Source organism: Heterocephalus glaber, unplaced genomic scaffold (assembly GCF_053883595.1).
Source record: "Heterocephalus glaber isolate CG9 unplaced genomic scaffold, H.glaber_assembly_v1.0 deba00001600, whole genome shotgun sequence".
Classification (NCBI taxonomy): Eukaryota; Metazoa; Chordata; class Mammalia; order Rodentia; family Bathyergidae; genus Heterocephalus; species Heterocephalus glaber.
In genome coordinates, this window is record NW_028258372.1 from 20,963,985 (window position 1) to 20,990,365 (window position 26,381).

At 38.5% G+C, this 26,381-nt stretch overlaps 1 protein-coding gene and 2 long non-coding RNA genes across 14 annotated transcripts in view; 2 read left to right on the forward strand and 1 right to left on the reverse strand.

Annotated features, from left to right (window-relative positions):
* Positions 1-936: 936 nt before the first annotated feature.
* On the forward strand, positions 937-6,208 carry LOC147823131 (uncharacterized). The gene is made up of 3 exons (XR_015444437.1): positions 937-1,130; positions 4,728-4,829; positions 5,374-6,208. It is a non-coding gene; the product is annotated as an uncharacterized LOC147823131 (long non-coding RNA).
* Positions 6,209-15,368: 9,160 nt separating this feature from the next.
* Positions 15,369-24,613, reverse strand: LOC147823132 (uncharacterized). 2 transcript variants are annotated; one of them, XR_015444578.1, is made up of 3 exons: positions 24,058-24,613; positions 22,632-23,591; positions 15,369-21,138 (listed from the first exon to the last, which is right to left on the reverse strand). It is a non-coding gene; the product is annotated as an uncharacterized LOC147823132 (long non-coding RNA). The 2 variants fall into 2 exon arrangements; XR_015444577.1 differs by lacking the exon at positions 24,058-24,613 and having other exon boundaries at positions 22,632-23,693.
* Positions 23,705-26,381, forward strand: part of Smg7 (SMG7 nonsense mediated mRNA decay factor) — an 89,421-nt gene continuing 86,744 nt past the window's right edge. For all 11 annotated transcript variants that reach the window (XM_087194420.1, XM_087194422.1, XM_087194421.1 and 8 more), the window contains exon 1: positions 23,705-23,991. Coding sequence is in view for 3 of the 11 variants with exons in the window: in XM_013078919.3 (XP_012934373.2) it covers positions 23,963-23,991 (29 nt within the window). In the remaining 8 variants the exon portion in view is untranslated. The remainder of the gene's footprint in view (positions 23,992-26,381) is intronic.

A 26,381-nucleotide genomic window follows, 5' to 3' on the forward strand; every position in this document is an offset into this window, starting at 1 on the left:
GATCTTGCAGAATGTTTTCAAACATATCCTATACTGATGTAGAGTCAGTTTGTTTTTTAACTTCTGAACAGTGTTTTGTACAATGAATACACCACAGTTTGTTCCCTATTAATTCATCCTTGGGCTGTTGTAGTGTTTTATTACTACAAATAATATTGCAAGAATTATTCTTTTCTATCCCTCTTTACCATCTGCTACTCTTTAAATTATCCCCATGGCAGTAAATGACCTCACCAAGCACTAGGCCAAAAATTCTGCCAAACATTTCATTCATCTTTGAAAGATTTTCCTCACACTTCATATCTCCATCACCAAGTTGTCTTCAATGTACTATATATTCTGGATTCAACCACTTTTCAACACTTCCAGCCACATCCAAGCTGCCAACATCTGCACTACAACTGCCATATCTTTCTACGCTATGCCCTACAGTCTTTCCATAGCATAGCTCGGTGACCTTTTAAGAATGCAAATTAGATCAGTAATATCTCTGCACAAAATCCTCCAATAGTTTCTCATTCCTTAGGAAAAAGTCCAAATTCTCTACCTAGGCTAACGACCTATGTGATCTAGCCCTTGCACCTCACCCCTCCAGATTTATCTTCCACTCTCCACTCAGTACCTCCACCTCACTTCATCTTGGCTTTCTCTTACTTCCTTCTAATCTTCCAAGCTCATTCTGCTCACAGCATTTGCTCATGCTATTCCTTCTTGCCTGAAATCCGCTTTCCTCAGATTTTAAGCAAAGGATGTAATTTTTCTGATCTCCTCAGATTCACTTTGTTAGGAAGGCCTTTCCTGTGCATCCTACCTAAAGCAGCATTTTTAGCCCCTATCCCTTCTAGGGACTCACCCCTGCCTGAACTGTCTTTGGTATTCACCCAAAGTCTATTTCAGTTTCAGGAGCACAGGTTTGTTCATCAAGTACCCTGACACTTGGTTTATAGAAGATCTTGACAAATGTTTATTCACTACATAAATGAATTGATGTTTCCTTATGCATATTTTCAACATTTTTCTATATTATAGGTGTTTCTGGATCATGGAATACATTTATTTTCAAGTAGGCAAGATGTTTCCAAGTTGGTCTCCAAAGTGGTTGTACCAATTTACATTTTAACTAACAATAGGTAAGACATCTCATTTCCCTAGATCCTTGCCACTGCTAATGTCAGACTTTTGCAATCTGATGGATGTTTTAATTTGCATTTCTCTGATTACAGAGGTTGATTGTGTGTATTTTGCTTATTTTTCCATTGGGTTGTCTATATCTTATGTATAAAAAGTAATTTATTTTTATCTGAATACTTATGTTTTGTTTGATATATATTTTATAATTCACTTGTCATAGACTGTTGCTTTCCTTTTAATTTTGTTTATGGGATATGTTTTATCAAACAGAAATATTCACTTTGGTATGTTGAAATTTATTACACCTTTCCTTCATAATTTGTGTTTTTGATGCCACATTTAAATAATCATTCCTTCTTCTGTGATCATAAATATACTCTCCTTTAATTTTTTTCTAATAGTTGTAAAGCTTTTATTTTGTACCAAATTTAGATCATTTTTTTTCTGGTATTTATTTTATAGAAGAAGTTATAGTATAGAGAAACTGGGAATCCCCAAAGATTCTTTCAGGTCTGTAAGGACAAAACTATTTTCATAATATTACTAAGATGTTGTCTTTTTCACTCTCATATCTTATGAGTAATGAAATATACTTATATGTTTGTGTGCTTTATATATTTGTTTTAATTTCTAATATGGTAAATGTTATGGCTTGTATCTAGACATCCCCCCCAAAGCCTCATGCACTCATAGGTGGGGCTTTTTGGAGGTGGCTGGATCTAGGGTGTGTGAGACTGGGATTAAGGGTATATGATAACTTAAATTGGTTTAGCATAATTCTAGGTGTGGAAAATGGAAGCCCCATCCTGGGTGTGGGTGGCCCTGGTCAATAGGAATATAAAGGGACAGAAAGAATCCAGGCAGCTTGCTGCCTTCTGCCTACCACACCATGAGTTGTTTCTCCTCTATGATGCCCCCCTGCCATCTCACCTGTTTTGGAGCCAGCTGACTGTGGACTGAAACCCCTACAAATTGTGGGCTTAAATAAACCTTTCCTCCTTTAACATTGGTTGCTGAATATTTTGTCTCAGCAATGTAAAAAGTAACTTAAGAGAGTAAAGAACAATGGGTATAACATACATAAATAAAAGATAACCTACATAAACAAAAGATCTGTGGAATATTCAATAATTTTTTTAAAGTATAAATGAGTCTCAAGACCAAAAGTTTGACAACTGTGGGTATGTGGTATGAGACAGAGATCTAGGGTGTTTTTTTTTCTTTTCTTAGTATATAAAGTCCAGTAACCCTGAACCTACTAAATCTATATTTCCTCTATCAAATGTCAAGGCCTCATATATACTTATGTCTATCTGATTGTTCTTTTCATATTACAGAATTGAACTATTTGATTACTATAGTTTTATAAGGACTCTTCTGGGAGGGTAAATCATGCTTCCTTCACTTTTTAGCATTACTTGACTCTTCTTAGATTTTTTTCTTTATTAGAATCAGCTTATCAAATTCCAAAAAATCTTGTTGGAGTTTTGATTGAAACTTCAATAAGTGAATCATAATCCTTACACTATTGATTTTCTGTTCTTTGAATTTAGTATTTTTTTTTATTACAATCTTCTTTTTGCCCGTTGGTATTCATAAGATTCTTATAAAGGTTTTGTGCATTTTTGAAAGATTTCTCAGTATCCTATTGTTTCTAATGCAGTTGTAAATGTGATCTGTTCTACCACAACGACATAGGTGTATGGATTTAATTGCTGTTAACCTTTACATTAATCATGGATTTAGCATCACTGTTCAGTTCTAATTTTTTTTTCTTGTGGAGTGGCTGAGAGTCTCTAGCTAAGAAATGATATTGTTTAATTTTTTTTAACTTTTTTCCCCCTAATAGTAAGTACTTCTTTTTTCTCTTAAATACAAGGAATAGAACTTGTATAATGTTTAATTTACAGCAGTCTGGTCTTGTTCTTCCTTGTAATAGGAATGCTTCCATTATCTCATAATTATGTTTGTTTTAGACTCTTCGTATATACCTGCATTAATTTAATATCCCTAGTGTTATGTTTCAGATATGATGTCCCCCAAAGCCTCACTGGAAAGCGATTGAATCATGAGGATGCTATACTCATCAATGGATTTGCCCATTTATGAGTTTGTAGCTGACTTGTTGTTAGGAAGTGGGACCCGGTTAGAGGTGTGTCACTGTGGGCATGACCTGGAAGAGTGTATTCTCATCTCCAGTAGGGCTGTTGCTGTGGTTACCTGAGTATGTGGTTCAGAAGCTTTTGGAAATGGTTTGCAGAAGAAGTTTGAAAAGATTTGGAAATGCCACTTAGACAAGCCCTAGAATGGTGTAAGCCAAGTTTGATGGGAGATTCTAGTCAGAGCTCAGACAACCGTAATCCTAATAGAAATGCAGATGACAAAGGTCAGGCTCAGGGGGTTTCACTTGGGAACAAAGACTCCTTTGGCAGGTAGACTATGCCACTGGTGGTGAAAGCTCTAAAAGTTTCACTATCACTGCAGTCTAGGCTATGTGTGTTATGTTTTGGCAAAAGATTTGTCTGTATTTTTCCCATGTTCTGAGATTTTGCAAGAAACTGAGATTAGGGCAGCAGACTAATTAATCTGGTGGAGGAAATGTCATGTCAGCACAAGATTCAGACTGTGGCACACGTACTGGAGCCTGCTTTTTACCAGGTTTACAGTGAGAATCAGAAGCAAAAATCCCATTTTAAAAGACTTCCATTTTGCCAGAGATGAAGTTCTTATAAAATTTGGACAAAGAGAGCATTAAAAGAAGCCAACTACTTTGCATCAAGATAATAGGAAAAATGGCTTCAGGGTATCTCAAGAATAAGCAAGATCTTACCCTTAATGGGGACTGAATGTGTAAAACTGCAAAGCTTTATTTTGAGAAGAGGGGTCCTGGGCTCCTTGCTCCAGAAGGGCCACCTAAGAAATTAATTCCTCAAGTTTAGCCACCCAGGGATGCAGAGGCCATTACAGACATTATCCAAGGGGGCCTGGCTACTGCTCAAGATGGTGGCAGACTTTGGCATCATCCACATGATTCTGGTTATAAAACCAGAATGAAGATATATGGCATCAGGGAAGCTTCCACCTAGATTTCAGAAGAAAGCCTTGGAGCCTTGACAGTATGCCCCTGAGAGGGTTTCAGTCTTGCTTTTGTCCCATTCCTTTTGATCCTATTTCTCTCTTTGGAATGAGACCGTTTACTCTGTGCCTTTGTTTGCTAGCAGTGTTTAACTTTCTTTTGATTTTTAACAGGTGTTTGTAGCTAAGAGTTTGCCTTAAGTCTCAGAGATTTTGAACTTAGAATTTTCAGCAAACTGCAATTGCTAAAACTTTAGAGACTATTAGAGGTGGACTAAATGTATTTTGCATAAAGGCATGAACATGAGTCTTTTGGGGGCCAGAGGTGAAATATTACAGATTATATCTGGGGTGTCCTCCAAGTCTCATGTATTTAGATGGTAATTGGATCATAAGGATGCTATACTCATCGGTGGATTAGTCCACTTATGAGTTCATAGCTGACTTGCTGTTGGGAGATAGGGCCTGGTGGAGGTAGATCACTGGGACCATGACCTGAAAGAGTATTTCCCCCTCCCCAGCTCCTCCCTCCTCTCTTTGCCTCCTCACTGCCATGACATGAGCAGCTTTCCACTGCCAGAGCCTTTCACCATGCTGTTTCTACCTTAAAGTCAGCCAACCAGGTGAGCCAAAATAAACAAAATAAATCTCTTCTCCTATGAGTTGCGGTTGTTGAGTATTTTGTCTCAGTGATGAAAAAGTAACTGAGACACTGGTTAGCTAAGAGATTTTGTTTTAAATTACAGCCCTGACTTTTTTTTGTTTTGTTTTGTTTTAGTTTTCTTGAGACAAGGTCTCACTGTGTAGTCCAGCCAGGTCTTATATTCACTATGTTGCCCAGGCTGGCTTTGAACTCACAGCAATCCTCCTGTCTCAGCCTCCCAAGCACTGGGATTATAAGTATGTGCTATGACGCCTAGCTCAATCTTGACTTTTTGATACTTTATTTGTATTCATTGGGAGGAATATATTTGTCTTCTCTTTACTCTGATAATGAGGTGGATGAGACAAATTTTAACTGGGGTATGACCTTTGAACATATAGTGAACTATTGTTCTTTGATGTATTATTTTGTATTCTTTGGTAGATATGATGTCATTATTATTTTATCATTTTCATGCCAATGTTCAAAATGTGAGACTAATTTCTAATCTTCTTTGTCCACAGAGTTCTCAACCTATTTTGGTATCAAGGTTATACTAACTACAGCCTAGGCATGGTGGAGCCTGCCCATAATACCAATACTCTTGGGGGGCAATGTAAGAAGATCTCAAGTTCCAGCCCAGCCTGGGAATCTTAACACCTTAACAAGACCCTATTTCAATTTTTAAAAAAAATTTTTTTTAAAGACTGGAGATATAGCTCCCCAGTACCACAAAGAAAGAGATTATACTAATTTCATAAAATAAGCTCAGTAACCTTTACTCCTTTTCTGTTTTCTGAAATATTACTAAGTGGGATCATTTGTTCAATGAAATTTGGTAAAACTCACCTGTAAAACCAATTGGCCTTGTTTCTTTGACAAAGGATAGCAGAAAGATAGAAAAGGGAGGATTCAAAGATGCTTGACTACTGATCTATTTTCTTTATTGATAATTGATTTATTCAGATTTCTATTTCTTGAGTCAATTTAATTTTTATTTCTATAGTAAATTGTCAGCCTCACCTCTGTTTTCAATTTGACAAAAACTACTTAATATTATAGATTCTAAGGTACACAATAAATGGCATTTTAAATCTTTACCATACATACCTGTGGTTATGCCCTTGTTTGAAGTCCTAATGTTGCTTATTTATGGTTTGTTTTATTTTCAACATGGCTGATATTTGTTTCATGCAATATTTTCTTATTATTTTCTCAATGGTTTATAATTTTTAAGTCATGAATTACAGAAGAATGTATTTTTATTTTAAAACATATGAAAATTGATTTCTTGTGGAATGTGGTCTATACTGTGATTCTTTAAAATATCTGGCCTATTGGATATGTGGTCAAATTACATAAGTGATATGCATTTGAAAAATATTTATTCTTCATTTGTTGGGGGAACATATTTACTCATGCATGTATGTATTACAGAAATCTTCTCTTTTCTGGAGATGATTCATTCCCATTGGAAGATAAATCCAGTTTGCAAAGTAATCTTAAAATGACTTTAAAATAATTATATTCAAAGAGATAAATAATCAATGTTAAAGAATTAAACAATACAGATATAAATAAATATGAAAACAACTATAAAAATGGAGACATGATAAAAAATGAAATAAACTCTAAGCCTATCACAGTCAGAGAAAAAATTATTGAATTGGAAGATTACACTACAGGATTTCCAGAATCCATCACAATATAGAAGACAAGACATATTGTGACAGTTTATGACCACAATTCTTTGAACTCTTCCCATTAAGATTTAAGTCTAGCTTCTGCATTCCTGAACATGGGTGGGCTGTGACTATGTAAAGGTAGAAGGGACACTCTGTGAGTTCTTAAACTACATAATAAAAGTCCATGGCTTTTTTGCTGGAACACTCAGTTAGAGCCTTGAGCAGTCACGTAAAAAATCAGATTGCCCTGAGGCCAATATGATGTGCAGAAATCCAACCACATGTTGAAGTCACATGTAGACACTCCAATCTAGCAACCCAGGATAGTCTAAACTTTGTCACTCTAGCCTAGACATGTGAGTGGAAAATCTTCCAGCAATTTCAAGTGACTATCCATCATTCAAGTCTTCTCATCTGGTACTGTGATCATTGTGAAGCAGAGTCGAGCTATCTTTGATGTACCTATCCAAATACCTATCACATAGATTTGATGAGCATAATAAAATGGTTATTCTTTCTTGATACTATGTTTTGAGGTAGTTTCTTACATGATACATAGAACCCACGAAAGACATACCTAATAGCAGTTTCAGAAAAAAAGAAAAAAAGGAGTGGTGGATGTAATATTTGGAGATATCGAGACTGTTCTAAGGTTCTTGAAATAAAATTACATGTTAAGTGCAAAACACTGAAAACAAATTCATACTAGATCCACAGTAATGACTATGCTTAACATTAAGGATAAAGAGAAAATTTCAAAAGCCATCAAAGAGAAACATAGATTACCCATGAAAGAATAATTAGATACCAGACTTCTCATCAGTAGAAAGAGATACCATAAGCTGAGTAACATTTCCAAAAGCACTGAGTGGAAAATTACTGGCCACATTGATCTCTATATCCTGCTAAGCAATAACTCAAGAATAATGAAATAGAGAATGTTTTTTCAAAACTGAGTTTATCAACCATACGTTTTTATTTTATTTTATTTATTTTAAAGAATGCATTGCAACAAGAGAAGTGAATTCAGAACAAAATTGTGGTATTAAATAAATGGTAAACACTAAAATCAATTAATTAATAAATGTAATTATCCTGTGATTGTACAGTAAGAGATTTAAATTCTGAAAATATAGAACTAAAATTCTAGATAAAAATAACTACTCAAAATATCAAGAAGCTAAAACACAATCTTGTTGGGGCAGGAGGGCAGGTGTATTTTGGAAACTTTACAAACTCTTAGGAAAATAAATGGTTAGTTATGCATGTCCAAAATTTAATAGTGGCTTCTAAAAGAGAAAAAAATATAATCTACAGAGTTCAAACCAGCAGAGGTAAAAAGAAAAAAAATTTAAGTTACCAATCTACTGAAGGCAGGAAGAGCAAATAAACAAACATAAAAAGGAAAAGAATTGAACAGAAAACCAAAAATACATGAGTATAGTACAGATAATTTCAAATTGATTTTATCCATGTGAATTGAAATTTTCAGTTAAAAAACTGAAACTGTGAAGATTAAAAAAAATGCAATATAAGAAGGTTGAAAATAAGAAAAACTTATAGGAATCAAATGCTAACCAAAAGAAAGTTTTTTAGCATCTGATAAAATAGTACAAAGCAAAAAAACAATAAGGATAGAGAATTACATAATGATAAAAATTAAAACATTAGAAGAAGGCCCATCTGGCTAACCATATAACCATGATACAAAACAAAAAATAACAGAATTATCAGGAAAAAATTAGTAGTTCAACGACTACATTGAAAATTTTAATATATGCTTATTTGAAACACAGATTAAATATGTTAAATTGAGAAGATGGCTGATATTTTTAGTGCTGATATTCCTAGTGTACAAATTGTAATTTGCAGCTCATCTTTAAATAGCAATTTATTTTTCTACTTTTTAATTTATTTTTTCCTTTTTGGTACCGGGGATTGAACTTGGGTCCTTGCGCTTGCGCAGCAGGTGGCGAAACCAGAGCTAAATCCCCGGCCTTTTCTCTTTTCTACCTATTGTACCATTTCCTGTTTTAGTTTGTGCAGTACGGGGTGGGGGTGGGGGTGGGACTGAACTGAGTGCCTCTGTATGCTAAGCAGGTGATCTATTACTGAGCTACAGTTCCCAGAACTTTTGTAAAAATTTATTTTGAGACTGGGCCTCTCTAAGTTATCGAGGCTGGACTCAAATTTGCTAATCTCTTGTCTCAGCCTCCTGAGTAGCTGGTACCAGGCATCCACACCCTCCACACTTACCTTCTATTTTAGTGCTGCCTCCAAGTCTGTTACACACACACACACACACACACACACACACACACACACACCCCAGACCAGAGGTAGATGTCTCAGGACTCTTGTCTCTCAGGGATATTGGGGACATTGCAGGTCTTTCTACCAAAAAGCAGAGTGACGGACATATGTGCTGACTTTTTTCTCTTCTTCCAGCATCGTAGCTAAGCAGTTGTTTTGTTTTTTAAACTCCACTCTCTGGTGAAAGTCACATCTTTTCCTAAATTCCAGTTTATGATGAAACTAAAATACAATACTTCATATGGAATGGCTTTGATCTCTCTACCTTTAGAGTTTAAACTCCCAACTTCTACTTTCTTCCAGACCCAGAAGATTATCTAAGATGTTGTGCTGTTTTCACTTCGAAGGCTCAGAGATGATTATCGTTACAATGAACCCAGAGTCGTCTTTTCACTTTTTTCATTATTGAAATTTTGGGAGAAGAGGTAGTACTTTAAAGTGTGAGCCTATCATACCATTTTGACTATTTTCCTGGGACTTTTAAGGATGGGGAACCATGTGCTCTTGTTACATTTGCCTTTACTTAGTATTGGCGATTCAGTTTCTTTTATTCTCAGATGCCAGAAACCTGTTTAGAATAACCATACATTTCCTCAGAACTTCTAGCTTGGGGTGGGAAGCAGAGCATAAACCCAGCTTGGTTTTTTGTGGCTTTTTTTGAGGGGGGTGGTCTCTTTCCTGTATATATCCATTGGAGAAATTTTTTTGTGTGTGTGTACCGGGGATCAAACTCAGGACCTTGCACTTTCGAGGCAGGCAGCGGCACCATTGAGCTAAATCCCTGGCCCATCAGAGAAATTTTTAAAGAATATATTCTGGTGCTTAAAGTCTAGTGCTTAAGTCATCAGCCTTCATCCTAAATTTCTTCATTCTATGCATTTTTATAATTCTTTGAAGGGCTGCAAGAAAATGTTAGTGTTCTGGAATCTGTTTGTTTCTCCCCCCCCCCAACCCCTCTCTCTCCCCCTCCCCCTCTCCCTCTCCCTCCTATCTCAAGATCTGGACTATCTCTATCTGCAGAGCATGTAATAGAAAACTGTTTTTTTTAATTTTGTAGTGTTGGAGATTGAACCCAGGGCTTCTTGCATGCATGAGCTCTACACTGAGCTACACGCTTATCCCTCAGTTTTTGTTTTATTTTACATGATGTATTAATCAGCTTCCCATCACTGGGACAAGATACTGATACTCACAATTTAAAGGAGGAGAGGTTCAGTTGGCTCATGTTTTTCAGAGGCATCAGTCCATGGTTGGTTTGGCTCCAAGGCAGAAACAGAATGACGGAAGGGCATAGTGGAAGAAAGCTGCTTGCTTCATGGGATCCAGGAAGCAGAGGTACAAAGGTGGTGCTTGGGACAAGGACAAGAATATACCCTTCTAGGTCATGTCCACAGTGACCTGCCTTCTTGGACCAGACACCAGGCTCCAACTCCAAACATGAGACATTTTTGAAGGACATTTGGGATCTAAACCACTCTTCACTCTTCCTTCACTCTAACTTCACTCTTACTAAAATAGGTAAGAGTAGAATAACATTCCACTCTGTATGCAAATGCCAAATTAAAATAATACATTTTGTTTTGGAGAATAATGCTCTTTAAAATGGTAACACAAAGTTTCTCATGGTGTAGAGCAGGCTCTTGAATTAGATCTTAAAAGGGATCGCCACTGTCACCAGTCATAGTAGCAAAACCAGGGATTTCCCATTCAGAAGTTGGAGATTGCTGAGTTTGAAAATATACTTCAGTGATCACAAAGTGCCTTATCTTGCTTTTAAAGATAGATTGGGATCTGGCCTCTTAAGAGTTCTAATGGAAAGTGGGTTCTAATAGATGAGTATCTCACAATATTACTATAACCAGGTAGTGTGTTTCCTTGCTGGAATCTATCATGTCTCTTCTTTTTTCCCTCCAGACTGCATAGTTTTCTTTTTTGTCTCCTTTATTCATTCTTCTTTCACAGTTTAGTTTTCTTGACTCTCCTTTTCTTTGTCAGAGAGAGGGAAAGGGAGAGGAGAAGGAGGAGAAGGAGCAGAGAAGAAAGAAAAGAAAGGAGAGAGGGAGACGGGAGGGGAGAGAGGGAGGGAAAATGCTGAGGTTCCTTGATAGGTCACATTTCAAAGAAATGAGTAAATGAGGTTGTTATATAACTACGAGGGGCCAGGGTTGTGCCTTAAAGTTGAAGGAAAAGAATTATAAAGATAAGAGAAGGCAAACAGGTTAAATAAAGGTTTACTTTTAGACTTTTATTACTTAGAATGATTCTTTTATGAATCTTATCCAGGACATATGATGTTTCTCAGGATGTAATGGCTCCCAAAAGTAAATCCAAAATTACTAAACAGAGTTGGTCACTAATAATGTATTCAAATATGATCACCCTCATCAATTTTTGCTTGTAAGTATCAGTATCTTATATTTCATTAGAATCACAGAAATTGCCTATGAGATTTTTTTCTATTATCAACTATTACATTTATTTTAAATCTAACTCTTTAAATTTTCAGTGTTAAATTCAGCCTCCTGTAATATAGTAGACAATTCACGCATGTAGCTCAGTGGTGGAGCACTTGCCTACCATGCAGGAGGTCTTGGGCTTGATACCCAGTATTATAGAACAATAATAGCAACAAACAATGAAACTGCTAAAAACCATAATAACAACAATAATAAAATTAACTCCACTTTTTGGTTGGTGGGGGATATTGAAAAAGATATGAAATAAAATTTACCCATAAGTACTCTACTGCAGAATAAATGCTATTAACTTTTTATTGTATTTCTGACCAACTCTATTTCATAGTCATATTTATATAGTTTTATATATTTTATGTATACTTTGTCACTTTTCTGATCTATATGTATTCCTTTTTCTGCTGAGAAATTGAAAAAAATTGATTGGTATACTTATGTGGATTATCTGATTGCATGTCTGCATTTGATCTCAAGAGGGAATGACTCCAAAGACCTCTACCATAGTATGTATTACAATAGTAACTGCCCTTTCTCTTAGGTCTCCTCTAAATTTTAGGCTCAGAGAAAGACTGTATTGTCCATCACTTGCACTCAGTAGCATATGAACTACAAAATTCTCAATGTATTTTTGAAGACTGAATGAAAGAATTAATAAACGAGTACTAAAATTCTACAGGATTCATGACTCATCAAAGTTCTTCTATTAGGACACACCCAGATTAAAGATCCTGAAAGTAAAATTTTAATTTAGATATAAATTTATCTTGAAAAAACAGAAAGATAGGAATTGATCATTAATTGAATATTCTTTACATATTCTAAACTTTTAACTCTGCCTAATATTCTTGCTGTGCTTTAATGCCAAAATTTGGTTTTTCCTCAAATGCTTACAGAAAAATAATTTCCCTTTCTTTCTACAGCTGATAACCGTTTGTAACATCTAGGTCCACTGGTACCTCCATGTTGCATTTCAATACTTAGCATGCCCTATAAACTTGGTCTCACCATAGGTGCATTGTTAAAGAAGAACTAAAACCATCCATATACGCTTGGACAAAGGATTGGGTAACTTGGAGGATGATAATAGAAACATCTCAGCCAATGGTTGAGAGACAGAAAGAGCAAACAAGCAAGTGAGAGGTCCAGCACATGCTAGCTAGTGTCACTTTATAGAGGTTAGTTTGAAAGGAGGCAGGGGAAGGCATGAGCAGCTCATTTTGCTCTGTATGAACCTCTTTATCCTCTTTAGCTTTGAGACAGATCATCAATCTCATTTCATTCAAACATAAAACAGCTAATGAATTGAGACATCCTCTGTAAGTAGGTAAAAGCTGTTTTGTTTCTTAGCAACTTATAATTGGTCATATGACATTGCTGATTTTAAGGCAGTGTGCTCTATATCTCCCCTTCCACAAATACAATTCTATAGCATTCTGTTTGCTTAAAAAAAAGTTTAACCTACACTACCAATGCCTATGTGCATAAAAAGAGAAGTTTAACCTACACTACTGTATGCCTAGTGCATAAGAGAAGCACCATTTGTTGAGTTTCTAGCAAGTGTCAGGCACTGCTAGGCATATTACATGTTATTTAGTTTAATTGGACAATTTGCCTCCAGTAACATAATTTAATCATATCATATACTTTGAAATCAGATATTGCTCTTTTAAAAATTTGTTTGTTTATTTATTTTTGTGGTACTGCGGATTGAACCCAAAGCGTTTGCACTGAGATATATCTCCGGCCCTTAAAAAAATTTTTTTTTTGAAACAAGTCTCACTAAATTGCTAAATTTTCTAGGCTGGCCTTGGACTTGTGATCCTCCTGCCAGAGTGCTGAGATTACATTTAGCACCATCATGCTGGCTGGCTCATTCTCCAAGAATGTTACATTCAATCTGTTATCATCATCATTATTATTGTTGTTGTTGGGGGGTCATTTTGTTTTATTTTGTTTGCTTTGTTTTTTTGAGGCAGGGTCTGGCTATGTAGTTTAAGTCATTCTTTTTTTTTGGTACCAGGGATCTAACTCGGGATATTGCACTTGGGAGGCAGGCAGAGGAACCACTGAGCTAAATCTCCCGCCTTTAGGCTGTTCTTGAACTCACTATGTAGCCCAGGCTGACCTCAAACCTGTGGTGATCCTCCTACCTAAACCTCTTAAATGCTGGGATTACAGGTGTGCACCACCATGCCTGGCACCAATTTTGGTTTTTTGAGACAGGATATTACTAGATAGCCCAGGCTAGCCTCTAACTCACCATGATCTTCCTGCCCCAGCTGCCAAGTGCTGAGATTACAGATGTGCACAATGAGAATGTTGTATTCAATTTACTTAGGCCTATCCCATTACAAGAGAAAAAAATAACAATAATGTTAGAATTTGTAAACACTTATCTGGTGAGAAATAGAAAACACTGAGCTTTTCATTCTATGTCCTGATCCCCTTTTTTTCCTGAATTTTTAAATTTAATTTTTCTGCCCTGTTACGGCAGATTAGCTGATGGCCTCTCCACTCTCTTCCCATCTTCCCTAAGCAGTGTCTCTTTTTCCTGCCATGTAATGAAAGGGTTGTGTCACCAAATCCCAAATTAGAAAACATGGAGTAAAATAAAAAATAATGGGGATGCCAAAGACTTTTTTTTTCTACATTGAAATCTGAGACTTTACTGTGAAATAATTGATTAGTTATCCTTAATCTTTTTTGTTTGTTTTGTTTTGAGACAAAGTCTCACCATGTAGTCCAGGCTGGTCTTGAACTCACTATGTAGCCCAGGTTACCCTTGAACTTGGAATCCTCTTGCTTCAGCCTCCTGAGTGCTGGGATTATAGGCATATACTACCAAGCCCAGCTTGAGGTATCTTTGGTCTGATAAGTGTATTTTTACTCAATGCTTAGGTAATTTCATTTAATTAAAACTTTCATTTTGTTAAATATTTAATCCTCCAGATTGGTTGAAGGCCCAATAAAATTCTTACTGCTTAGCAATTGCTTCTAGAAAATATTCTTCAGTAAGGTGGTCATGAATTTTAAGCATATTCTTGAAAGTCATGGTTCTTCCATTTTTTTTTAATTCATGGATTCAACATTAATGAAGTACCTTTTGCATCGGGCACTTTGCCAGGGGAATGATACTATAGAAGAAAGCAAAATCAGCACATTATCTACCCTTACTGAGCTAGTTGGAGGTAATATACATTGAACAAAGAATTACAAACATGACCAGTGCCATGAAGAAGGGTAAAGTGCCACAGAAACATGGAATACTGACCTACTTAGTGTGATGGTGGTGGGTGGGGAGGCAGAGGTTTGTCCAAAGAAGTTCAAGTTTAGGCTTGAAGCATAGTAGTCTGAGAGAAAAGTTATCTAAATAGAGGGAGCAATTTTTGTAATGGCTCTGGGAAGAGAAGAACACTGCTCATTCAAGGCCCTAACAGAAGGTTAATATAGTGGTCAGGGTAGAGTACAGGGAGAAGATAGAGAAGTAAGGCAGAAGCCCAAGTACACAGGTCACCCAAAGGATTAGGAATTTTATCCTCAGGGTAATAGCCAGTGGAGACGAAGCTAGGAAAAAACCTTAAAAGCTTATTATGGCTAAAGTGTTGAATATAATCATGCATTCATTCATTATTTAATCCATTCTGGAATGTGCTTTTATCTTAATCCAATGATGTTAACAATTTTATAAATATGGCACAAACTATTCAGGTTTCTGATATAGAAAAGTTTTCTGGAAAAATATCCTGTGGTAGTTAAGCTAAGCAAGAGTAGTTGGGTGCATACTGCTGGTATGCTGTGAAGTGATGAACCTAAATCCTAAATTTGTTTTTCATTTGCATCACATTTTAACTTGAATTGCAAATTGAGATGATTAAGTAATAATGCCAGGGCAAGGAGGAAGATGTATGTTTGTGTCTGTGTCTGTGCATGCGGATGTGGTTTTCCATGAATCTGAAGAACAGATTTATGACAAATATTAGTATCATATTCATTGTGTCCTCAAATACTATTTACTCAATATAAATTAGGAGACAGTAGAAAACATTAAACAATTATGTTCCTTTAGTTGGACATTTTAAGAAGGAAATGGTGGTTCTGGACAATAACACAGACTTAGAATTGGGACCACAAGATGACTGCGGTAGAACTGTGCTTGCAGTAATAAAGAACTGCATGAAGCTAGGACCCTCTGTCAATAGAATATGAGAGGCTTAGATTCCTATTTTATTTTTTAGTATTCTTCCATCTTTCCTGTGAGCACTTCCTCTTTCAACTATATCCATTAAATTAGCAGATATTCAGGTACAGTGATTTCTCTGTTGGTTTTTTCCCCCCCTTAACTTTATTGGTACATTTTAGGTATAAAATACAGTTACATTCATCATTGGGATCTTGTACCATTACATGAGTCTCTTGGTTCTTATTTTTTTTCCCCTTCCCTTGCCCTCCCTTCACCCCCTCCACCCTCCCCTATTTGCAAAGACCTTGTTTCCATTTTTTTCCTCTTCTCATATTTTTTCCTTTCCCTTTTTCCCCTTCCCCTACCTCTCCCAATTCCCCTGCTCTTTTACACCTTTTCTTCCTGGTACACAATATCAGTTATACATTTTTTAAAATTATAATATTAAGATCTAGGAGACATTACCACAGATTTGACAGAATTTAAAAGGATATAGAAAGCATATTACAAAAATCTTTTTTGAAATAAATTTGACAACTTTTAAGAAGTAACTTAGAAGACAAATTAATGAAACTAACTCTGGAAGAAATATAAAATTTGAATAGCACCTATTAAAGAAAGTAAATTCCTAGCTTGAAAACCTACCTATATGACAACAGCAGGCTCATAAACATTTTAACTGATAAATTATACCAAACAATTAAAGCAGAAAAAAGAAGGAACACTTCTCCCCTCATTTTAGGAACTCAACATTGTGCTAATCCTAAAACTGGATAAAGATAATAGAAGAAAAAAGTATGAACATAGATAGAAATTTGTTTAACAAAACAAACTCTTAGAAGTCAGATCTGGCTGTATGTAGAAAGTGGTTTTATTATAGGGATGGCAGTGTTGGTTCAGCATTGGAAGATCCACCCCCAAAAGTCATCATTTTAACAGAGGAAAGGAGAAAGCCATATGATCCTGTCACTAGTTGGAGAAAAAGTATTGGACTAAATTCTACAGCTGTTCATGGTAAAAGCTATCAGGAGACTAGAAGTAGAACAGAACCTTCTCAACAGATCAAAGACATGTACTCCATACTTCCAACAAAAACTCCTTCTATAAATGGAGACAATACAATCCTTTCTCCCTAAAGTGGGGAACAAAGGCATATATGCCTACTCTTCATCTGTCCATTAGACTTTGAAACATAGGTCTAAACCAAAATAGTCTGGCAATAAAATGACACAACTAGGATAGGATTGGCATGGCAGAAGCAAAATCTTTATATGTAGATGAAATGATCATCTACAGAGAAAATACTAAGAAATCTCTAGGAGCCCCTAGAACTTGTACTTGAATTTAGCAGGATTAGAAAACACGAGGTATATATAAAAATTCAGGTCTGTGTATACTTGCTATAAATGAAGAACTGGATATTGAACTTTAAAAGTTATGTAGCAGTAGAAAGGACCCAGAAAAGCCAAAAACAAAAACAAAAACAGTGTTGGAAGACGTTTAGCACCCAATTTTAAGACTTCTTCTAAAGCTACAGTAATCAAGGCAGTGTTGGTGTAAGGAAAGACATATAGATCATTTGAATAAAACAGAGAATCTAGAAATAGAACCACACATATATGGTCCACTGAGTTTTGAAAGATTATTTAACATTAGCATTTTATAGAATATAAACTCAATTCAAGAGGCGAGGAAGAGATAGTGTCTTCAGCAAATGGCACTAGAACACTTGGTATCCGTATATAAAAAATTAACCTCAACACTTTTTTTCCATACATGAAAATAACTTGAAGGGATCTATGAACATAAATAAGAAAGCCTAAAAGTATGAAACTTTAAGGAGAAATTATAAGGGAAAATATTTATGAATTCAGGGTAGGCAAGAACTACCTAGGACACAAAAAACATGATGTATAAAAGAAAAAAAATTGATAAATGAGATTCCATCAAAATTTAGAACTTTAAATGACATCATTAAAATGAAAAGTAGTCCTTAAACAGACCATATTTACAATGCATATACCCTATGAGCAGAATATATAAAGAATTCTTAGAGCTCATTAATAGACAACCCAATTAAAATGTAGACATAAGATGATAGCCAGTATAGCACAGGGAATGGTGTGCAACTCTAGAATCAGAAAAATACTAATCAGTACAATAATAAGATTGAATTATACACTCATTAGGGACATGAAGTTAAAAGTTTTAAAAGCCTTGTCACGACTTTTTCTTTTTGTTGGATTCTCCCCCTTTGCATTTAATTTGTCACACCCACCGGATTCATTCCGCTGCGTTTCCTGGTGTTGTGATCCTCATTGTCTTTTCCTAGGGTATTGTCTAAAATTTTTGGAGTGCCGGTTTGGTATTCATGAAGTTCCTGAGGTGCTCTTTATCATGAAAGTATCTTATTTCTCCATCAATTTTGAAAGATAGTTTTGCAGGGTACATCAATCTGGGTTGGAGGCTGTTTTCCTTTAGGGCTTGAAATACATCACTCCAAGCTCTTCTTGCCTTGAGGGTTTGCATTGAGAAGTCTGCTGTGATTCTGATGGGCTTTCCTTTGCATGTGATTTGTTTCTTTTCTCTCACTGCTTATAGAATTTTATTCTTCTGTTGGATTTCTGGAATCCTAACTATTATATGCCTATGTGTAGTTTTTTTTTGATCAAGGCTAGCTGGAGTCCTATATGCCTCACTTCTCTGTATGTCAAGTTCTTTTCCCCTCCTTGAGAAGTTTTCTGCCATCACTTCTGTGAAGTTTTATGTCATCTGCACTCTCTCCTTTCTTCATTGACTCCAATCAGTCTTATGTTATTCTTCTTTGCATCATCTAGCAGCTGCTGGATTGATTTCTCATGTTCCCTTACAATTTTAAAGCAACTTTTCTTTTCCTGGGCACTAATTGCAATCTTATCTTCTATATGTGAAATTCTATCCTCACATTGGTTCATTCTGCTGCACAGACTTTTGATGGAGTTTTTAATCTCTTGGAAATCTGTTTGTATCTGTTTTATGGATTCCATTTGTTTCCTATGTTGGGATTCCATCATGTTCCTCAGATCCTCTATTTTTTTTATCTGTGTCCTCTCTAGATTTATTAATCATGTCTTGCACCATGACCAAAATCTTTGCTGTTATCTGAGTAATTATTTCTGATTTCATTTTTCCCAGATCCTCTTTTGTTGCCAGTTCAGAGAGTCCAGGTGATTGAGTAACAGAGTGTTCCATCTCGTTTCCCTTTAGGGTTGCTGTAGGTGATCTGAAAGTCTGTTTCTGAGGCTTGTTTATGTGTCTTCTCATTTCCACAGGGGGGAGGGGGTGTGCTTCTGGTGCCCACATGCCTCACCTTCTCTGCCCTAGGAGATTGGGATGGCAGCGGGGGAGCTTCCTTCCAGGTGCTGGGGCTGGCTCACCTTCTGTGCCCTAGGAGCCTGGGATGGAGGCAGGGAGTTTCCTTCTGGGTCTTCTCTGTTTTATTTTTGAGACAGGGTCTCTAGGGAGGCTAGCCTTGAACTTTCAGTGATCCTCCTGTCTCAGCCTCCTGAGTGCTGGGATTATAGGCATGTGATCCTGCCTGGCTGTTAAAAGTATTTGTTTATTGAAAGTTGGGGAAAATTCTTGAAGCTTAATAAAGTTTCCCTTAGTAAATATAGGAGAATGGAAAAGAAAAGAGAGAGGGAGAAGGGAGGAGAGGAATGAACATTTTACCATTCCCTGTCACCCTATTGCTACAAAACTAGAAGTTTTTTCCCTTGGATCTTGAACTGCAATGCTTCCTATTTTTCAGGCCGACTCCCTCTCAGGAATGAATGAATAAATACTTGGTAAACTCTTTGAGGGAGGCTGCTGACCCTTGATCTAAGAAATCTTGAGCAACAAAAGATCTGAGTTTCAATGTCAATTGTATCTGACTCACTATTTGAAGAGAATGAATCACTCACCAGACTGAATCTCCTAGCTCTGTAGCCTGGGTTGTGGCCCTGAAGAACAATAACCAGCTTTACATACAGTGTATATTTCAGTATGCAGTTGATAATCATTTTCACCAAAATAGAAACATATCTATTAAGTGTCTGACTGTGCACATGATTTGAAAACATTAAGAATATGTAGGCTAAATATTAAAATAAATGCATGCTTGTTAAGGTTTCATGAAATAGGAAAAGAGCTATTACTGTAAAAAGAGAAGAGGCTTGCTATGCATTAATTGTCAGGTTACAAAGCTCTTGGCATATCTGGTAGGAATGTTAATAGTAGTTTCTCATCAAGTTCTCAGTGTTCTTGGTTGAAAAGGGGCCACTCAACTGGATGTGATGGAGCACACCTGTATTTCGAGTACACTGGGAGGCCAAGGCAAGAGGATCACAAGTTCAAGCCCAGCCTGGGCAACTTAGCAAGACCTTGTCTCAAAAAATTAAATTGAATTTTCAAAGCTGCTCTATCTACTTGAAAAAAATATGGTTATATTAGGCTATTTGGTTATGATAAAAAGGTTTTTGAAAAGTTTCAAATCTCTAGAAGCTGATTCACAATGTCCTGCTATTGTGTTCTTTTCTGTAATCAAAGTCACAGATAAAGAAAGCTGTCTTCTAGCACTGACTAGAATAGACTTTGATGTCTGCTCTGTAAGTACTATAGACAAAGATTAGAGTATTATTTTAAAATAATTTTTAAATTAGCAGGGTGTGATGCCTTTAATCCTAGCATTTGGGAGGCTAAGGCAGGAGGATCGCCACAAGTTCCAGGCCAGCCAGGGTAACATATTAAGACCCTGTCTCAAAAATTTAAATAATAATTTTATGCTGCAGCAGTTCTAAATACTTATTTTAGTTAGCTACAAAAGAGCAAAGGAGCAGAAAGAAAATGAACATTTATCAAATTCCAGTGTTGTGCATCAGGCACTTGTGAACTCATTCATATATATCATTAAAGTTCACAGGACCTTATGACAGGTAATATCTTCAGCAAAGAGAGGCTCTTATGGAGAGATGACAGAGGTAGGATAAACACACAGATGTGTTAGCTTATGAGCTGTCCATGAAATCACTTAGTCAAAAAGACAAACCAAAAAACTTCAAATGAGGTTGGATTAATGGAAATGAGGCAATTTCTTTTGGTTTAGATGTAACATATCTGCAGGAGTAAAACATTAATCAAACCTACTACAGAAAGATGTTTATATTCCATAAGGTTGTTGATTTTCAATTCACTGTGGACAATGATCAAGTCTGATGATTAGGACAGCAGAAAGAGGTGAGATAGGATATTTTGCATTAACAATATGTAGATTCCAGGTAGTAACTTTTTCTGAATCCTATTGTTTTTGGAAATTATTTATAAAATGAACATTAATGTTTTTTAGTCTGTAAATGTGTTATCATTGTTCTATCTAGTTTGTAGGGATACTGTAGAGCTATTAAAGAATCTGATAAAATATGTAGGAAGGCTGCTGTAAAATAAGAAATTTATTTTTTCTGGCCCCATCTATGTTCCTTTGGTTGTTCATACCTCATTTACTGCACCTATCATTTTGCATCCTAATAATTTCTCTACTGTCTCTACCAGCAGGTGAGTTCTTCCAAGACAGGGTCCATATCTCCTTCATTGTGGTATCCATAGTATCTCAGATAGTACCTGAAACATAGTAAGTGTTTAGTCAGTATTTATTAAACAAACCATAATTAAAGGATTCATCTTTCTGATGCCCCTTTTTTCCAAAATGATAAAATAGTAATTCTGTCATAGAATCAGGAGTGTTTGTGACTTGCTCATATAGTGTCTACCAAAAATATGTGCCCCAGCATAAAAGGTCATTATGACGATTAATAAATTGGTAATTATTTTACATAACACAAAATAACGGTTAAAATCTTTAAAAAATATATTTGATCTTAGCCAAAAGGCCGAGAAGCTATTAAAAATATTTTTAAAATATAACTAGTAAATTTAGAAAAATAAATGTAGGGTTTTTGAGGTAATGTATAGTAGTAACCTCCATCCTTGAGCTCGGGTTTGAAGGAAAAGCAAGATAAGCAGCAGGGATAAGAACAATCACTAGGTGGCTCTCTTTCCCGAGAGTGGGCAGCGCGTCAGTCGTTGCCAGGTGGGGCGATTAGGGGCACTGTACTCCTGCAATCACTGCACGTCATAGCGCATCACACTAGGCGCTGGCTTGCAGCATGAAGGGGATAGCTCACTTTCTATTTCGTTAATGACCACCTGTCCTTGGGATTTATTCCAAAGTAGGTCGTACATGATGTTCCAAATACATACAGGTCTACTTTTTTAATATGGGAGGTCAGGGCTGGGAAATTTAGCTCAGTGGCACCGCACCCGCCTGGCAAGCACAAGGTCCTGAGTTCGATCCAGGGTAAAAAAAAAAAAAAAAAAAAAAGGTGCGGCGTGGTCTCTGAAAAGGACCTTGAGAGTACCTCCTCAGCTAGCATGGAAAGACAGCAGGAATCAGGTACCCAAACCAAAATAGACCAAGAATTTTAATTATCAGTGAGGGCTCTTATGTCCTCATGAAGGATCTTATGCCCTTACTCATCCTAAAGTATTTTGGGATGGCTGGTTACGCGATTCCATGAAAATCAAATTCGTAAGATGTCAAATAATTCCTTCAAGCCATTAAAATGACTTCTCCAGCAATTTCTCATATACCCTATAATATCACTGATCTCATTCTTTATGCCTGTTTTAGCCCCAAACCTGACACAAAATGCACACAATAGACATTCAAAAATATTTATTCTATTAAGAATAGAAAATTCATTTCCTAGGCTTTCATTGGACTTTCATCCCAAAATATTATTTTATTCGGTGTTTTCCTAACTCCAAAAATGGTGACAAGTTCTGAAACACTGCAGCCTCGTCAGAGAGGAACGAGGTTGCAGTCGAAAGAATGTGGAGACAGGCCTTTAATAATCAAGATCTCCACCAGGGTGGGGTGGGGTGTTTCTGCCAGCCTCTCCTTTCGTCCCGGATTCTAAACGCTGGAAAACCACTTGTGAGCTTTCTAGGAGGTGTCTCCATCCTCAGCTCTCCCGGCAGGCTCCCGGAAGCTCAGTCAAGGAGGGTGTGTGTGGGGGTGCAGTGGGGGGGATTTCGGGAAGGGGTCTACTTGCCAGGGTTGCCAGGGAAAGTTGGGTGTCCTTGCCGGCGGGAGGGCTAGCTGTTGTCGTGTGCCGCTCTCCTCCCTCAGGGACCCCGGCCGATCGGGATCCCGCCTCCCAAAGCCCGAGGCAGTTGTGGGGAAACCCCTTGCTCTACCTCAGAGCCGGGCGCCGCGACTCACCCGCGCCCTCGCCGCTCCACCCCATCACCCGCCAGCCTTCAGGCCTGCATCTTCTTCATAAACCCGGCCCTCTCCACACTTGACTCTGAGCGGAAACTATGGAGGTGGTTCCTGCTCGCGGGCGGGTGGAAATGCCCACGGTGAATGCCTCGGGGTCTCCCCCCACTTGCTGCGGGAAGGGGGAAGGGAGAAGGAATGGATTTCACTGCCGGGGAGAACCACGATTCCCAACGTAGGGAAGTCTTGAGATGGAAGGGAAGCTATGGGAGAATCCGGGGAAATCCATTCGCCAAGGGGAGGGTCACCCTGTCCGCACACACCAGTTACTATGACAATACAACCACAGCTCTAGTTGCCATGGCAGCTACATAGCCAATCCAATTGGTTTCCTTTTTCTTCCTCCTGGGCCCAACCCTATCCCCTCCAAAAGTCTCCTAGCGTGCATGAGGAGGGCACCAGACAAGAGCGAGGCCTTCGGGTCACTCTCCAGTGGGCGAGGGACGACAAGAATCGTGGGACTGGCCGGTGGAACTATAGAAGGAAGGGGCGGTGTTTCCGGTGGGGAAGAGTGAAGGAGTGGAAGAAGGAAGAGAAAAAGGGAGGGGGGTAAACACGGGGGAAGACTTTAAGTGTAACTCCCGGTTGATTTGGGCTCGATGTTGACGGTGGGCTGGGGTTGCCCCCTCGTGCGGGAGGAGAGGAGTGCATCGTCAGGAAGCAGCCAAGCGCCACCAGAAGGGTTCTCAGCTGCCGCCAGCGCGCCACAAGGCCCGTTGATTCGAAGAGGGACCTGAGCCGAGAGGCGGAAGTCATCCTGAGGGACAGGCGCTCTTGAATTCTCGCGAGAGGGACCTCTCCCACTTCCTTCCTCTAGTTCTCCCTCCTCTTTCCACCGCCCCCTCCCTTCTCCCTCCCCCCTTCCCCCGCCCGGGTCGGAGTGTCCCTGCGCCCCACGAGCCATAGCAGCAGCTAGAGCAGCTTTCCTCGCTCCCTCCCCCTCGCCTCACTCATCGCCCCCCCCCGCCCCGCCGCCCCGCCGAGCGAGGAGGAGCTGGAGGAGAGGAAGATGGCGGCGGCCGCCAGCACCCGCGGGGCCGCGGGGCCGCTCCGAGGAGCCTAAGAGACCCACAGAGGCTTCGCGGGAAGACGCGGCGGCGGAGGATGAGCCTGCAGAGCGCGCAGTATCTCCGGTGAGTGCTGAGGCCGGCCTAGGACCAGTGGAAGCGGGTGAAGGGTTGGGGCTTGGAGCAACAGACCTGGAGGTGGTTTGTCCGGAGTGGTGGGGGAGTTGCTATGTCCTCTCCTTTCAGGGCTGGAAGGCAGGGGAGTGGCTGCGAGGGGATCGGAGGGACTAGGGATCACTCACTCGCCTGCCTGGGTGCTTAGCACCCGCCGGCTCGCTAAGCTCCACGGTAGCCGGCCGGTCCGGTGCGAGAGGGGAGGTTGGGGAAGCGTGAGAATGTGTGTGCGCGCGCGCGGGGAGTCTCGGGCTCGCCGGCGAGAGGTGGGAAGAGGCGCTCGGGGAGGCGGCGGCGACCCAGAGTGGAGGTGGGTGTGGAGGAGTCTGATCTGCGCGGCAAAGGAAACGTGGTGTGGTGTAGCATTGGCTGGAACGATGCAGGAGAATACAGTGTGGCAATTAGCACACCTGGCGCCCGCGGGGGGTGGGGTGTTTGAGGGCAGACAGGAGGTGAATAGACCGCAGGAAGCAGGAGCTTGTTCTTCATTTGCAGGTCGAGAGTACCGAGAAATAATGTCATCTGTGGTTAGTTAGCCGGGTGGGGGGAGCATGAAGAGGGGAATGGATGGGGAAGTGAGGAAAGAGGGAGGTACTATGAACAAGGTTGTGTTCTCCAGGAAAAAACTGGGCTAAAAACAGTGGTTGGGAGATACCATTATTAGAGTCGTGTAAAGAGTGCTGTAAGGAACTTGTAGGTCGGAGGTAGACTGGCGCGTGAGCACAGTGTGTGTGCCTGTGAGACTGTCTGGGGTGTGAATAGGATAGCGATTGGTGCACATTTCAGAAAGAAGATCCAGATACTTTGGGACTTGGTACCTGATGGTGAGAACATATTGAATGGAAAGAGACCAGCTATTGTGCAGCCAGAAAGGTTCCATGAAGCTGAATAAGAGCTTAGAGGTAGAGCTAGAGAGTGTCAAAAATCTTGATGTCAGAAAAAAGGTTGTTGGAGCTTAAGATTAATCAGAAAATCGCTTCTTAGAAAAAGAAAAGATTTAAAACTGGGTCTTTTCACCTTTCAGAAGCAGAACTAAGAAAGGGAGACCTTATGGGAAGATATTTTTTAAAAGGTTGTTTCATATCTTGCAGAGGAGGGAATTGATGGAGTAGAAGTCTAAAATGAGCAGAAAGATCACATTGGCTATTTAGTGAAGTGAAAGTATTGATGTGTGTGTGGATCTCTATACTGTAAGAGAAGGGATGTAGTTATGTGATACACAGCGTGTCTATTGTACTTTTGAAAGTATCAATAGTTAAGCAGAGTGAAATGATGAGATCTTTGAACTATGCTTGAACGTCTCAGTATAACATAACATGAACGCCCAATGACCATAGTAAAGTTGGAATTGAAATGGTACCTGTGTATTGAAGCCCACTTTTCTCCTGTATTATTCTTTTATTGTTTAATGTATCTAATAAAGTTTTAAAAATACAACAATGGTAAAGATCCATGATAGATGCTGTAGGGGATATGAAAACCATCAAGACAGTCCTTAAGAAATTTGATGCTTAGTACCTATTAGGCAAGTAAATTAATAACAGTATTAAGTATAACATGGTAAGTACCATAAAAGATAGCAGGTGCTGTGAGTCCAAAGGCACGAGATTACTTTACAATTGGGGAGAATCATGAAAGGCTTCCTTTGCTCATTTGCTCATTCATACAATCATGATTCATTAGTTGTTTGGTTGATCTCACCTGTATGGGAGTCATTGTACCAACTAAGAATAGAAGTAAGAACTCCACCCTCCTCTCACAGAGCTTACAATCTGTTAAGCTTTAAAGAGAACATAGTACTTAAAATGAACTTGAAGAATGAACAGTATTCTGGCAGGTGTGGATTAAGAAGAGATTCCATGTGGAAGGAAACTGAGAAAAGGTGTAGATAGGGAAGTTGGAGAGGTGTTTAGTTAGACGAGAATGTAGGATAATACAGCTGGAAAAGCTCAGATAGACTTGTATTGGGTTTGACTCTTTCCTTTTACAGACTAAGAAAGTTATCCTGAAGAAGTTAAAATTGTTATGGATCACATAGCTGGTATGTACAAATTGTAATTCAAATGTGGGTCTTCTAGCTTTAAGTTAGCTGAGATACTGTGCTGCATGTCTGTTTATTCTTTCCACAAATTTATATTGAGAACTTAACATATTCCAGGTGCTGAGGATACCTGGGTTAAGAAAAGGGTGAACATGGAAGGAGTTTCTCTAGTAGAAGGACATAGTCAAGGAGCATGAACATATGATTGTCAGGTAGTTGAAAGTGCTAGGAATTGAAATAAAAAATAAGGACATACTGTTTATAGAGACATGATATAAAGGGAAAGTATTTGGTAAGGTGA